This window comes from Tympanuchus pallidicinctus, unplaced genomic scaffold (genome assembly GCF_026119805.1).
Source record: "Tympanuchus pallidicinctus isolate F22 unplaced genomic scaffold, pur_lepc_1.0 scaffold6, whole genome shotgun sequence".
NCBI lineage: Eukaryota > Metazoa > Chordata > Aves > Galliformes > Phasianidae > Tympanuchus > Tympanuchus pallidicinctus.
The window spans coordinates 31,742,279-31,757,607 of NW_026294780.1; the positions used below are offsets into that span (position 1 = coordinate 31,742,279).

The 15,329-nt window shown below is 39.5% G+C and overlaps 2 protein-coding genes across 2 annotated transcripts in view; one reads left to right on the plus strand and one right to left on the minus strand.

The window, feature by feature from the left end:
- Window positions 1–15,311, plus strand: part of KLF12 (KLF transcription factor 12) — a 315,353-nt gene extending 300,042 nt beyond the window's left edge. The window contains exon 8 of the mRNA XM_052705638.1: window positions 15,265–15,311. Within this exon, the coding sequence (XP_052561598.1) occupies window positions 15,265–15,275 (11 nt within the window). The 3' untranslated portion in view covers window positions 15,276–15,311. The remainder of the gene's footprint in view (window positions 1–15,264) is intronic.
- LOC128092111 (uncharacterized) overlaps window positions 1–15,329 on the minus strand; it is a 726,933-nt gene that overhangs the window by 358,973 nt on the left and 352,631 nt on the right. The gene's annotated exons all lie outside the window — the stretch shown is intronic.

The window sequence follows — 15,329 nt, forward strand, 5'->3', positions numbered from 1 at the left end:
GGTAAATAGACATATAGTGAAGTCTGCAGTTAGTGTCACTAGGAACAGTCATTCTCTGTTTTCTACAACAGTCAGATAGATTCACCTTTTTCCAAGACCTTCTTCCCATTCTTTCCAAGAAGAGGGACATTACATTTTCAAACTTTAAATAGCATTTATGTTTACCGACTAAGTTCCCTAAGCTTGCAATCAGATATCCTTGCTGTTTTTTTCTACTCTGCATTAAATCCAGACCAATGCAAAAAAAAAAAAAAAAAAAGTGTCTTGGAGCTGTACAAATAGTTACACTAGAGCCTACTACTTCGGGCCTAGGGACACAGTTCCTCAGCTCCTGGAAATTTTTCTTGTTTTTGTTCTTGTTCCTCTCCAAGCAAGACTTTATTCTTCATCCAATGTCTTATGTGACTAACATGCTCATCCAAGGGACTTGGTGTGAAGCTCCAGCTCTGAAGTACATGTGTTTCCTGTAGATACAAAGAGCCACTGTACAGCACAAGCACCCTGGAGTCACCACTGGACATGACATCATTGTTCTGATGATGACGATAACATCTTTCTTCCTTGAGCTTCAGGAAGAAATCAGAGCAGCAAGAATATGCAGTCAATAAAAAAGGCAAGATGCTCTGAAGTATTCAAGCAGTTTGAGTAATAAATTTCAGGCAACTCTCAGTTCCCTGCATAATAGAGGATTATACGGATCAGAACTGCAGGGTCAGTTTCAAAGCTGGGTCTTTAGTACCTCAGAAACAACAGTCCCTGAGCATGAATACGCTGTTTCTGATATACTCATATTCAGAAGCATCATAGCTAATTCAGCATGTCCTGCAGTTCAAGCTACCAAACCCTGCTAAACGTGTAGTAATTCAGGATAGAACCAGCTATCTGCCCCTTGTTCATATCCTTGGGCTCCAAGGAGACATGAAATATAGTGCATGATATAGAACCAGCTCAGAACCAACAGGGTTTATTAGTCTTGTTAGTCTGAGCTACTTCTGTATATTCACATTATTCTCTAGCCAGCTTAAAGCCTCTCCTGACCCTTTGGAGGATGGAAAACGTGGATATACAGGCACAAGAGAGATTCTCCAGAAGCCACTTTGAGTTGAGATAGCGCTTTGGCCAGTGCTTGAATATCCTGATGAAACCAAGTTGACTGAGTGGGGATGATGTTAGCACTGTGGGTTCAGTAACTCAGGCACTGGATTTTCCAAGTGCTTTCATCCTCAGTAGCCCAGATAACAAAGAGCTGATGGTGCAATTTTTACAAAATCACATTTGAGATTATCTTCAGATTGATGTTCTTACTGCTGTTAAAAATATAAACCATAACTTAAAGAGCAACTATTCCAAGGACAGGCAGAAACTTGCAGCTTCACACAAGAGGGAGCCATTTGTGGAAGATCTTTGTTTGGAGCATGCCCCAACTCTGGAATTTTGACAGCAAGAAGAATTACCAGGTCCTCAAAGCCATATAAAAACATACTGTAAAAATCTTAACTTGCAGAGCCTCACAGTTGGAAAGCCCTTAGCTGACTTCTTTGGAGTATTTTCTTTTTTCTTTTTTCCTTTTTTTCATGTACATTTCTTTGAAGTGTTTTGCATGAAAGTGTTATGGCATATTTTGGGAAGTGATATTGTCCCTGTGTTTTTTTTTCCAATGTAACTATAAATTTCTACCCAAATATGCTCAGAACATGTTCACTGTCAGAACATGAAATCGACTAGTAGATAAGCATATATAAAGGTAGTTATTTTCATACAGAAATCAAAGGCATAAAACAAATTAACATTCTTTGAGTTTTAAATACAGACAGCTATATGGGTGGCGGGATAGGTGGTTTTGCTTTTTAAAGTATATTTCCTTAAGCATGAGCTTGAATTTAAATGTCCCCAACATGAATTTGCATCTCACTATTGAAGATCCTATCAGCTTTTTTATTTCACTTTGTTCACAAAACTCTATCTCGTATTTCAAACAGTGATAGAGCATTGATTTTAACTGTCTAAAAGTTAGTTAGACAGTATAAAGCATGTCATCTACTACCTTCATAGTGCACTGAGGAGGAGAAGAAGATCCCAGAGGTCATCATCCTATATACTATATAGGATCCTACATCTCAATCTTTAAATACCATGAATTCAAAGCCCTGACTTTGTGATTACAGGGAGGATAGTGGCCACCTAACTTGGATGAGGTGCACAAGTTTTCACAACTAAAAGTAATAGCATTAAATCTTGTCCAAATTGCATTGAGGATATGGGAGGCTAGATTTATGCTAGCAAGTAATTCACTCTAACAGGATCAGGTCAGTGCTTCACAGTAAGGACCTCACAATTTTTCATGCTTAAGCCTTGTGCTGTGGACTAAACATCCCCCCGAACTGCTGGTTCAAAGCCTTTTAAAGGGATGGCTGTTGGTTTCAACCTTTATGTCCCCATGAAGGAGATCACACAGCATGTGCAGGACAACCAGGGGGTCAGGCCAGCCAGCATATTTTCAGGTCCTTCTTGATCAACCTGATCTCCTTCTATGAATGAGTGACCCTTTTTGTGAATGAAGGCAAGGCTGTTGACGTAGTCTACCTAGTCTTCAGCAAAGCCTTCAACACTGTCTCCTCCTGTATTATCGTGAAGTAGCTGGTAACCCATGGCTTGGACAGGTAAGCTGTTTGCTGCATAAAGAACTGGACGGATGGACAAGCCCAGACATTGGTGGCAAATGGGGTCATGTCCAGTTGGCAACCAGTCATGAGTGGTGTTCCCCAGGGGTCAATACTGGGGCTTGTCCTATTCAGTATCTTTACTGATGACTTGGATGAACGCATTGAGTGCACCCTTGGTAAGTTTGCCAGTGACACCAAGTTGGCAGGATGTACCAACTTCCTGGGGTAGGAAGGCTCTACAGAGGGATCTGGACAGTCTGCATTGCTGGGATGAGGCCAATAGGATGAGGTTCAACAAGACCAAGTGCTGGGTCCTGCACTTTGACCACAGTAACCCCAGGCAACGCTAGGGGATTGGGGCAGGATGGCTGAAGACTACGTAGAGGAAACAGACCTGGGGGTATTTGTTGACACTCAGCTGAACATGAGCCAGTAGTGTGCCCAGATGGCCAAGGCTTTCTTCAGAAATAGTGTTGTCAGCAGGAGCAGGGAAGTAATGATTCCTCTATACTCAGCACTGATGAGGCCACACCTCGAGTACTGTGTTTAGTTTTGGGCCCCTGCTGTGGAGTGATCTCTAGACTGTATCCATGACAGTAGGCCCACAGGCCACTGAAAAACAAGGTGGGAGGGTTGTGGGCAGTTTATGGGCTGGTTCAGCCCAGTTCTGTGACTCTTGGGGCAGTCGTCCCACAGACCCATGCCCAAGGAAAGGAGAAAGGGGAAAAGGGGGAAGGGTAGGGAGGTAGGCGATAAATCTAAAAACAGAACAGGCAATTAGATGAGGAGGATAGTTAATTTACTAAATATGATATTGGAATGCAAGATAACACAATATAATACAATATAATTGGAATTGAGGCTGATAAATCAAATAAAAGAGTGTCTGAAACCAAAGGCCTTATTCTAAAGTTGAAGGTGAGAAACATTCATTTCCAGGTGGATAGCAAAAAAACAGCCTCCCAACTTGTGAGCAGTTTTAACTTTTCCTCTGAACACAAAGTTCTCTGGGGTATGTAGTTCTTCTCTTCTGAGAACAAGGAAAATTGGCAGTACACAGAACCGAAGCATTAACTCTTTAACTCCCAGTGTTTTATGTGATGTTACGATGTGGAACACCGGTAACAAAAAATCATAAAGCCATGGCAGCGGCTCAGTATAAGAAAGACATTGAGGCACTGGAGCGTGTTCAGAGAAGGGCAACAAAGCTGGTGAGAATCTGGAGCACAGGTCTTATGGGGAGCAGCTGAGGGAGCTGGGATTGTTCAGTCTGGAGAAGAGGAGGCTCAGGGGAGACCTCCCTTCCTGAAGGGAGGCTGTGGTGAGGTGGGATCGGCCCCTCCTCCCACATAACCAGAAATAAGACAAGAAGGAAGGGCTTCAATTTGCATCAGTGGAGATTCAGCTTGAATGTTAGGAAATAATTCCTCTTTGAGGGACTGGTCAGGGTCAGGTGCTAGAATGTGCTGCCCAGGGAAGTGGTGAAGTCACTGTCCCTGGAGGTATTCAAGGAACATTTAGACATTGTTTAGTGGGAAATATTGGTGATAGGTGGATGGTTGGACTGGATGATCTTAGAGGTCTTTTCCAACCTTGATGATTCTATGATTCTATGATTTGTAGTCAAAATGCTTCTGGCTTAGTTTCCTTTGGATTTCAGTTTTGCCTTCCCCTCAACTGCCTTGCAATTGAACCATCACATGAGACAATCAGTGAGACCCCAACAGAGATTGAAAAATTTGCAGGGAAAGATCCTTGGTCCAGATAAAAACCCATATAAACATATTGATAAGAGTTTCATATTTCTAAATCATTGGTCTTTAGGCAACATTGTGATCTATAAGAAAACTTGCAAGCAAATCCAAGGACAAGAAATTAAAACAAATTGAACAGACAGTAATGTAAGGACAGACCAAAATCTTCTTGTACCTCTTGTGATTTACTTGTTACTCATTGTACATGTACTTATTTACATTTTTAAAAAATCTCCCCCATCCTTTACTAAAACCAAACGCTTATAACCTGCTGTTACAGTGGATCTTTCACACAGCAGTTCAAAGTCTGTTTTCTTTTTTTATCCCTTATACTGTCACATCTTAAATCCCTCTGCCTCTTGGTTCTTGCAAGGCATTAGGATTGATTTTTTTTTTTTAACTGTAACGAAAAAAGAGTTCAGCTCATTGCAAAAAGAAAGGTGAGATCTTCTCAGGGTGGTTCACCTGCCTGAGCTCTAGATTTCCTTTTGAACATGGCGCAGTTCAGTTCAATATCAGAATTTTAATGAGTCATAGTTGTAGTTACTGTCTGTTATCAGGTTTTCCTATACACATCAGGTCCATGGGATGAGTGAGTTGCCTTTTGTGCAATATCTATACAACATGAATAGGTCCTTGGAATTACTTTGATCTGGTCATTAGTAGACTGAATAAAAAGAGTAGCCATTATATGAAGCAAATTCTGAGAAGGCAACAGAGAAACATTTGCATCCTGCCAGAAGCAAAAGAATCCAGATGGGAGGAGCTCAGATATGGTAGTGGCAAGATGAATATAAAAAAAGAGAGTTGATAGAAAAAATTTATTATAGCAAAATTGCTATTATAAACCAACTGCACTGCAGGAATAATTGGAGAATACACAATGAATAATATTCAAAGAGCTTGTGTTTCATGCTTCCCTTTTCAAACTGTCCCTGAGCCATTAGAAAATTTAAAATTACAAGATTTCATCAAAAGTATTTCACACATGAAGATAACTGCAAATTGCAAGGAACATTTACCCACGTGAAGCTTTCTAAACAAGGTGTATGCATCTCATCACAAAGCATATATGTAAAAAAAATTAGTTGGTAAATTTCCCTTAACAGTAAAGACAGATTTCTTGTTGTTGTTGATTTTCTATATAAAATAATAATAATAATAATAATAAAATCCACAAATAAATCTGGATTTCATATTTTTTTAATTAAATTCTAAAAATGCATTATTTTATCTTCTTCCTGCACTTAACACACTTAGTGGTATTTTGACATAGGCAGGTGGAACTTTTATATATGTTGATATGCTCTTTTTGCTGTTTTTTTGTTTTTTTTTTTTTTCTCTCTAATTGCCTGATTATTAGAGGTAATTGTCTAATCATTAAATTATTAACAGCATATTTATAAACTTGGACAAAACATATCAGTAGTTAATTGAACTTTGCTCACTATTTAGAGTCATGTTCTCAGCTGCTGTAAGGGTTCTGGGATATGCAAGTGTATCTATTTACACCACTGAGCCTGATCTTTTGTATTCTTTAGAAATTCTGAGTCAGCAAGCACATCTTCTACTTTCTGCATAACTGTGCTCCAGACTATCAGATCCCTGGCACAGAAATAAGTGAAATAAGTGAGAGTTCTGTTGAATGATTGGTCTGATAAGAGTGAGGAATGTTTTAAGAAGAAAAAGTTCATAGCTGGAATTGCAATCATTGCAGTTACTGTGAGCTGGTCTTAAAGTAGATAGATTGAACTTTAATCAATCAGTATGCTTTTCCAGATGGCCATAAGTATGTGTTGTATAATCTGCAGTTTATGGAGTGTTTGTTTCTTAACTCCTGAGGTAAGAGTAAATTAAGATATAACTCTGAAATTGAAGTACACAAATGCTGAAATTTTGCTTTCCAATACACAAATAAGATATTGTTGAAAGACAGTGATAGCCTATTCTTTTCCATTTCTGTTATGTGAATACTTGCAGGTGCCCATGAATAGTGTGCTGCCAACACCTTCATTGCTTATTCATCAGCAGAAAAGCCGCCAGACTCTAAGGTCTGAAGTTAATCAGCACTGCTCCGAGCTTTTGTGTCTGTGTGCTCGATGCTGGGTTAAAGAACATCAGTTATGAGTGCTGCTCCCTGTGCAGCAGGCTGCTCCAGAGGATGGCCTTTAGCAGCAAACCTCAGCAGCAGGTCCCAGCAGCTGAAGAAGGCAGGCCCAGGCCCCACAGTGTGCCAGTCGCTCTAAGCAGCCCCTATTATCCTGCCTTAGGAAGGAGCAGATCTGGAGGGAGCCTCAATTGTGTAACGCCGGTATTAGCAGGGGGATCAGAAATGCCCTAATTCCTAGAGTAATTTGGAGTTGTGTAACACAGCGAATGAGCTTTGCTTTAGCACATGCTCTGGAGCAGGAAGGAGGCACTTGAGGGAACGAAATGAAACACACTACAACTCAGATGAAGCCGTGGATTAAATGGGATTTTAAAACAACACAAGCATTATCTGTAGTAGTGGCAGAGCATACCAGAATGTACCGCCTCTCTATCTCTGCAGGAAAAATCAACAAAGCAAAAATCAGTCATGAAGGAGCAGGACAGCAGAAAGCTTCAGAGGGCTGACAACATGGTGCTCAGAGATTACAAAGCCTGCAAACTCCCTTTTTCAAGGCTGACTCTTTCAGTGTTGCTAGCACTAAGTGCTTTATCCCTAGTGGCTCCCCCACAAAATGAATGTGTTTCTTCACATTTTATTATTCAGCATCTCATAAAGTGGAGCTTCTTCTTTTATGCCCCACTGTAGGAAGCAAGAAAGACTTGTAAGGAGTCAGAAGGAAGGGAACAAGGACAAAGCAGGAAGGAAACCATAAAAGTTGGTATTTTGTTTCCAGTATAAATTAAGAACATCTAGCATAGTGCCCTTCAGAAGTTTTATAAGTCAAACAAACTTAACAATAGAAAAAAAGAATGAAAACAGCTTTTCATCAGTGCGCCAGGAGCTCTTCTAGGAACATATTATGTGAGACACAGAATCCTTCTGAGCAAGATTCAGACCTTGCTTTGTGTCATCTTCTGGAAATCCCTTCCTCTCTGTTGGCTGTACAGGGAGGACATGAGAGGTCTGCTCTACGATAGGCTTCTGCTTAGGGACCTGAGCAAGGTGGGTTGAATCTGCAGCTGGATGAGTATGTGTTCTCTCTGGAGAACCTTGCGTAATTTGCCTCTGAGGTCTATAAAACAAAAGGCAGCACAGCAGATCATGACACAATGACAACTGTAGCTGCAGCTCTCCAGTGAGCTCTTTATACTCTTCTTATTTGGCAATGAATGTATGGGAACAACTTGTTTAGCATCTCCTGCTACAGTTCCACCTTCTGATTTTGTTTTCTTTAAAACACAATCAAAAGGTGTCCCTTCTGGATAGATCTGCATTGTAAGCAGTACTAGGGGCAGAAAAATAATATCTACATGAAATTTTAAATCTGATTTGAGAATAGTCTCTCAGACATATATTTAAACCCAACTTACTAGTCTCTTGCAAAATATGTCCTGGGATCTTTAGTTAATTGTGTAAAATGAAAAACACATTGTTGTGGGTGTTTTTGCTGTTGTCGTCGTTGTTTTGGTCTGTTTTATTGTTTTTTGTTGTTTAAGATTTTGTTAATCTATGTATTGGGCTACCAGTACGTAAAACCTACACTGAGGTGTTCATTAACATTCTTGCAGTATGGCTGTTTTGTTTGTTTTTTTTCCTCCTCTAAGTCATTATGGAATATCATCAGGAGGAAGCAAAATCTTTCACATCCAGTCACATTCCGAAAGGCAATATCAAAGCAATTCAAATGCCATGAATGGAAGCAAGACTTGTGTGCTGTACTTACTGTCCTGCATCATGTGGTTACTCGGATGCATTTGTGGAAGAGTATCTGTACACACAGAAATAACACCACTAGGAATCTTGGCAGTGCTCTTGAACGTTTTTAAAAATATATATTTTATTACCTCATCTGGCTTATTATTGTACCTTGTATTATTTTCCTTCTTCATTAGAGTTCTGTAAAAAGCATTTGGTCTTTTTGTTAATTTTCTTTCTCTCTCTTTTTTCCCCCAGTCTTAATTGTATACCTCTGAAAATGTGTCTCTGAGGTTTTCACTTTGGCTGGAAACACAGTAGTTATATTTATGGGTCTACTGTCAGTTTGCTGCAGTTCAAGTGATTTTCTGCTTTTTGCTTGTTATGTTTTTGCCTGGACTTGATATACTTTATGAGTTTTTCTGCGATATTGGCTTGTGTATCTGGCATAGATAATATTTTGCCTCTCTGCTAATATCCTATCAGAGACCCAAAGAGTAATAATTTTTTCTTCCTGTGTAATGTTGGGAGATTATTTTTTTTTAAATGAGCTGGAAAGCTTTATTAGTTTACCAGAAATGAAAGCTTGTAATGAATCCACATGGAATTCTTTAATCATATCTCTGTTATTTTATAACTGTACCTTCAAGTGGAATGTGTTTATATTTGCTGAGGAAAAAAAAAACACTTCTCTTGTTTAGCATTTCAACATTATAAGAGAATTTTCAGTGCACGGGGTTGCTCATCATTTTTTGAAGAGTACAGATAGTTCCCAGAAGGGAAAGAAGAAAAAGGTGAGAGGTGCTCTTCCAGTCTGAGAAAGGTGAAACAGCAGCTACTCTTTGCCATCAGAGATTCAACTTCTGGCAAGCTAACTAGCGCACATGGAGCAGGGCTGCAGTACTATAACTGACACAGTTTGTCGTATTGAAGGCTTTGGCAAATGGTTCTGTTTTATTAAGCTTGCTCTACATGACGGTGTTCCAAGAGATCTAGGCTAACAAGGTTTTCACCTCCAGAATTCAGTAGATATCCAGGTAGATATTTTGAGATGTTGTTTTGTGCATATCATAATATAAAAAGCACACACATCTCTGGCAGATTGCAGACATGAGATCTCACATGGAGATTTTGTTCATACAAATACGAACCTAGCCTGGCCACATTTGGAATGGCAGCCTTGACCTGCAACCTCAGCTGAATCTGTCTGTAGCTGTGGACACTCTGGGTGGTACACACACAAGGCCTCAATGTCTGCCAGATGAAACTGCTTCTGCTGGGTTTCCTCTACAATCCCCAGATAGGCTGTTGGGTCTGTTGGAGAAGGTCCAGAGGAGGGCCACTAGGATGATCAGGGGACTGGAGCACCTCCCCTATGAGGACAGGCTGAGGGAGCTGGGCTTGTTCAGCCTGGAGAAAAGAAGGCTGCGGGGTGACCTCATTCCAGCCTTTCAGTACCTAAAGGGAGCCTACAGAGGGGAGGGGAATCAACTCTTTGAAAGGGTTGATATGTATAGGACGAGGGGAAATGGTTTTAACTTGAGGGAGGGGAGATTTAGGTTGGACATTAGGGGGAAATTCTTTACCCAGAGAATGGTGAGGTGCTGGAACAGGCTGCCCAGAGAGGTTGTGGATGCCCTGTCCTTGGAGGTGTTCAAGGCCAGGTTGGATGGGGCCCTGGGCAGCCTGGTTTAGCATTAAACATGGAGGTTGGTGGCCCTGCATGTGGCAGGGGGGGTTGGAAATTCATGATCCTTGAGGTCCCTTCCAACCCTGGCCATTCTGTGATTTTGTGATTCTGTGACTCTGTTGGGTCTCTCAGGGAAGGATGTTCATTGCCTATTTCTATGCTGCTACTTTGACATGCCCTCTGGTAAAATCCAAAACCTCTCTGAACCATATCCCGTATCTGTAAAACCAGCACCAGCTTGTCTCCTGACTGAGCAACTCATCACTTCAGTGTTATCTTTGTGGTGGGTAGCAGCTCCTGGCAACATTTGCAGCAAAAGTGGCTTAAAATGACGTACTAAAATAGGAAAGGGAAAGCTTCTCCAAGAGTTCTAGGGAATTTCTGTTCTAAATATTGGACTTTTTGTTTTTTAAATACTGGATCCTAACTGATGGCAGATCCTGGTTGCAGGAAGGTGGGCAATAGGTCTGGAGTTTTTCAGTTGATAGATGCCTTTCATAACAAAGCATTAAAGACTTAGTAAAAGATCCAGGGTCTGTCTGGTTAAAACATGTAGGATAAACAGACTGAATCCTGCCACTTTCTGATGTACAGAAAAGGTTCTTATTCCACATTGCTTTCAGCTGTCTTTGGAATTGCTTAACATGCATAAAAGCATTAGAGCATCATATTGTTATAATATTTTAACACTGTCAAAAAAACAACATGCATTTATTTTTGAAAGCATTGTAAGACCTCCTTCAAAGAGTCCTGCAGAATTCCAGATTGCCTGGATTGCTTTCTTACATTACTGAAAACTAATCTCTCAATGGTCTTCACAACAATTTCCATTTCTCTACATTATGTCAACTGTTTTTTGTTTCTTTCCCCAGCTGTTAGGTAGCACTTTCATTGCCACCTTTCAATTACTGAATTAGTTTCTTTCTTCCTAATGCGGCCATACCTTTATCACTTCATTTTATAATTTAAATGGGATGCCTTTCTTCCACTGTTGTTATTTCTGAAAAACATTTGTAAAAAAATGTAAGTGAAGTTAAAAGAAAGAATATTTAAGGCCAAATCAGGATCAAATTGGAAAGACAAAGGAAGCAGCAGCTCCCTGAACAGTCTTATTTATTCTTCTATTTATTCACTTCTCAGACATCTTGCCAGGAAGGCTCAGTTTGGAGAGTATGCAAATGGTAGCAAAGGGAGAGGGTGGAGTTACGCCAAAACAACGGATATGTTGTGGGGAACAAGCCAAGTGCCAAGGGCAGTCCTGCACCTGAACAGTGGCCAGAAGATGATGCCTGCACTTCAAAGAGCTTTTGACACTCTGAGGCTTAGTTCTGGTGGAGAACAAAAATCAGACCTCTGGTGTATTTTTTGTGCAGGAGGAAACAAACAATAAACAAAACTGTCAGAGACTGCTGGCAGCATAGCGAGGACATCTTCTGTTGAAGTTAAGCTGTAGGGCACTGCAGATCAGAGACTTGAAGTCTGCATGCCCACAGATCAGACAAGAACCTTGAGCTCTTGTAGGGTCTGTCTTGGTCTTTGAGCTCCTCTTCCTACAACCTATGCAGCTACGTCAGGAGGCAATGACCATAGGATCTATCTAGCTAACACTTTCCATTGTAATGTGGTTCATCCAGATAAAATTTTTCCTCTACCTCCAAAAGTACAGAAAGTCTTTAATTTGGATTCTGTCACATTTCCACATCACCAGACCTGGGAGGTTCCCTCCTGTGTCAACCTGGAGCCTGAGTAACAATGCTGTTTGACAGAGGGAAAATGTTTCAGCCAGCTCAAAAGGACTCATAATTTGGTCTAATACATACCCTCGGATTTACTCCACGTGTATTAAATACATATGTAAATGTCTTTGCATTTTTTGACATATATGTCACGTTGTACAAGCTGTCGAGAAAAAAGACGAGAGGTGCAAGTGTTTAGTAGGAGCTGCTGACATGCTTCAGAATTCTAAATAAAGTGTTACTGTAGAAAATTGTGACAAGCCTGACTTCTGCCCTCCTCAGTTTTTCAGCACTCAATCAGAGACAACTTAAAAGGACCCTGGTTTTCAAGGAGTGCTTTTGACACCAAGGTCTTTTATGGCAGCAACTCAAATAACCTGAAACAGTTGAAATTCCCTATTTGTATTTGAAAATTTAAACGAGGAATTTATTTTTCAAAGTTACTTGATAGTCAAAGACAATTACTCACTCCATCTCCTTTCAGAAGACTGATAGTATATTAATATCACATATAAATCTTGCACAGATTTTGAGAACATCCCCATGGAGATGGTTTTTACCCTTAATGAGATATTTCATTTCATATCATTTGACTTGAGATATCAAGTTTTTTGTATCACTCTATTCTGTAGTGTCAGTGCAAATGATATGCTATGGCTGAGTTTTTTCATTAAAAAAAAAAAAAAAAGCTGATATTGGTACTGGAATAAAATGAAGCTTCGCTTTTAAGAGGAAATTGGAAACAATAACAAGAGCAAACAAAAAATACTATACATTTTAGAATAGGTATTGCTTCTAGTGCTGTCATCATAGGCTGACAGGGGAAGAGAAACAGATCAAGTCATCCATGTGAGAAAGAGAAGGAATTTCATCTCTACTGGAAATTCTTCCAGACCACTCTAATAATTGGTTGTTCCTGAGTTTATTTCCCATATATTTTAATACTTGATTAAAAACAAGGAAATGAACACGTGCAGGAGGGCTGCAAACTCAAGGTTGTGAAGATGAGGGAAAGCCAAGATGAGGGCAGGCATGAAGTCCTACTTAAAGCTACGTAACATCGTGTTAAGTTACTGTCCTAGAAATTTACATTAACTCAGAGAAAGAATAATTCTCCTCTGTGTATTTTTGTTCTCTCTGTACATGCAAGTTTTTTTTTTTAATTTCCATTTCTGTTTTATTTTCATCCTAAAATAGGCAGTTAGAAGATTGGATGAGCTGTTCTCTGGAGATGCTAAATTATTTCTGTTGCTTCTGTCCACTAACATAGTCTAGAGACACTCTATTCAAAAAAGAATCCTGAAAAGTCTGTGTCAGTGATACTGAAAGAAAAAGAGAGAGGAGCAAGTTGTGACTTCAGTTTGCTTCCAAAGTGAGATATGAATTTCACACCTACCTTTTTCTTCTTCCTTAACATTCTTGGCTTCATGGCTTCCCTCTCAGTTGTACTGTCCATGTGTTCTTAAACTTTCCCCTTCATTATCTTTCTGTTTCTAATTTTCTCTCTTCTCTTCCCACCAATGTAACTGTGTAGTTCCTCAGTGCTGCTACAGTCCCATTGTACTTCTACAGGAGCAGTCACTAATCTGCAGATACATGCCTGCAAAGTGTTGTCTCCTTGTTGTTCCTTCAGGTCCTACCAATAGTGAGGCTGAGCACATCTCAGGAACGGGGTACCAAGGTGTAAATCTGTGGGGCTGTGCCCCACTCATAAATAGAAGTCTCTAGACCAAACCCTAGTTGTGTGTCATAGCTTAAATCCTCTGTTTGCAGCTTAGTGTTGGCTCTCAAGAGCACTTAAGAGGAGCTGGCTGGAGCAAAACTAGGGAATAACCTACTCTCATAAGGGGGTTGAGTCATCAAGAGCCCCATGCTAGAACTTTGTCCCTGAGCTTCTTGTTTCATCTGCGTAGATGTGCCATAAAAACTCAGTTCCATGGAGACTTATTTGTGTAATAGTCATTTTGTCTACAGGGCATCAAAGTCTGTGTACCCCAAACAGACCAATATGCTGTGTTCACGAAATGATCTTTCCAATGATTGGAACTTTGCAGAATAAAATCTTCCACTGCTTTGCAATTCCACAATTGCTTTTCCTTTCAGTAATAAACAGTTTTTCACAGATTTATCTTCAAATGAATCTCTAATGGTTCTGAACATGCTTGTTCCTCTGTAATTGCGGGTTTCTATAAAGCATAATGTCCACTCTCTAATTTTTCCAGCTGAAATACGTGAAGAAGATCTGACAAGGATAGAGCTGGTAATTCTATAAACCCAGCCTCTAATTTTCACTTAAGAATCTGTGAGGTAAGCAGTATCTATTAAAAAAAAAAAGAAGGAATTTGTTGTTGTTGTTTTTTTTTTAAAAAAAAAAAAAGAACTTTTAATGCTCTTTTTTGTTTTGTGGTTGTTGTTTGTTTTTTACTGTGATATTGCCAAAAATCTTTCTTTCACAGTCATGTTATATTTTGAAGTGTTTCAAATGTTCAAATGCTTTATCATTTGTAAGTATAAAAGGGTAAAAATTGTCATCAGTATTCAAAGGGAATTTGATCTTGGAGTTGATCTTGGAGTTAACTCCAGAGTTGGTTCAAAATTTACCTTAGGTTTGATGATAAGCTGATTTGTTGGTTTCTTTCTTTCTTTTTTTTTCTTTTTTTTCTTTTTTTTCTTTTTCTTTTCTGTGAATAACTGAGAAAATGTTTACCACTAATAGTGACTAGGTACAGTCAGCCAAAAAAGATGGTTCTTGGATTGAGAGTCTTTATGCAGTGAAAGAGGAAAAAAATTCAGTGTATAACATTATCTCTTTCACATTTTTCTTATTTTTCTCAACAGTTCCACTTATTATCTGTCCTAAGATATACATTCCTAGTCATAGCTAAAAAGCTCATGTTCTATGTCTTCTTAAACATAACACTCATGTGTACAAGTATTAACAAACTCAAACATGATACAGAGTGATACATGATACAGATACATTTGATAAGAAATCTAAGAATTGTCAGAGTGGAGTCTAAGAAACTGTGTGTATTAGAGAAGCAAAATAGTACAGACACCTCATGCATTCCAGAAGATCAGAAATGTTAGAGTTTCTGGATACCATATTTGAGTCATCCTCCCATACATCAAAGTGTAGAAAAAAAACAACTGCAAATTCCGGAGAAAACTGCAGGGTTGACGAAACATACGTCAAAAATTCTGGATTCTTTACAGTGTGACAAAGAAGCAATGGAGAGGCTATAATGTGTACAAGACTGCCTGCAGTAGCATGAGAATTGCAGTATTGATGAAGATCTGATCACTTTTGATAGGCCCCATAAGCAGACCAAAATGAGGTTATCTCAGAAGTTATTTCTCTGCTTGCAATTGCAAAAAATGGAGCAAGCCAGAAGTATACTCTGTACTAGAAGAACCCACAGCTGAAGTGGCACTTTTAAAATAGAAAATAAGAGACCTGGTAAAGTGAGGCTGTGATAGGAGTGACTGCTGCCATCTGCCTTCTGCTTAATGGATAAGGTGAAAAAGAAAGGAGGAGGTTAAAGCTTAACAATGCTTTTATCTGAACCCACAGGGCATGCCTAATGTGGGTATGATGAAACTTTAATATCAGAGGACACCTATCCAATTGGTGAAATC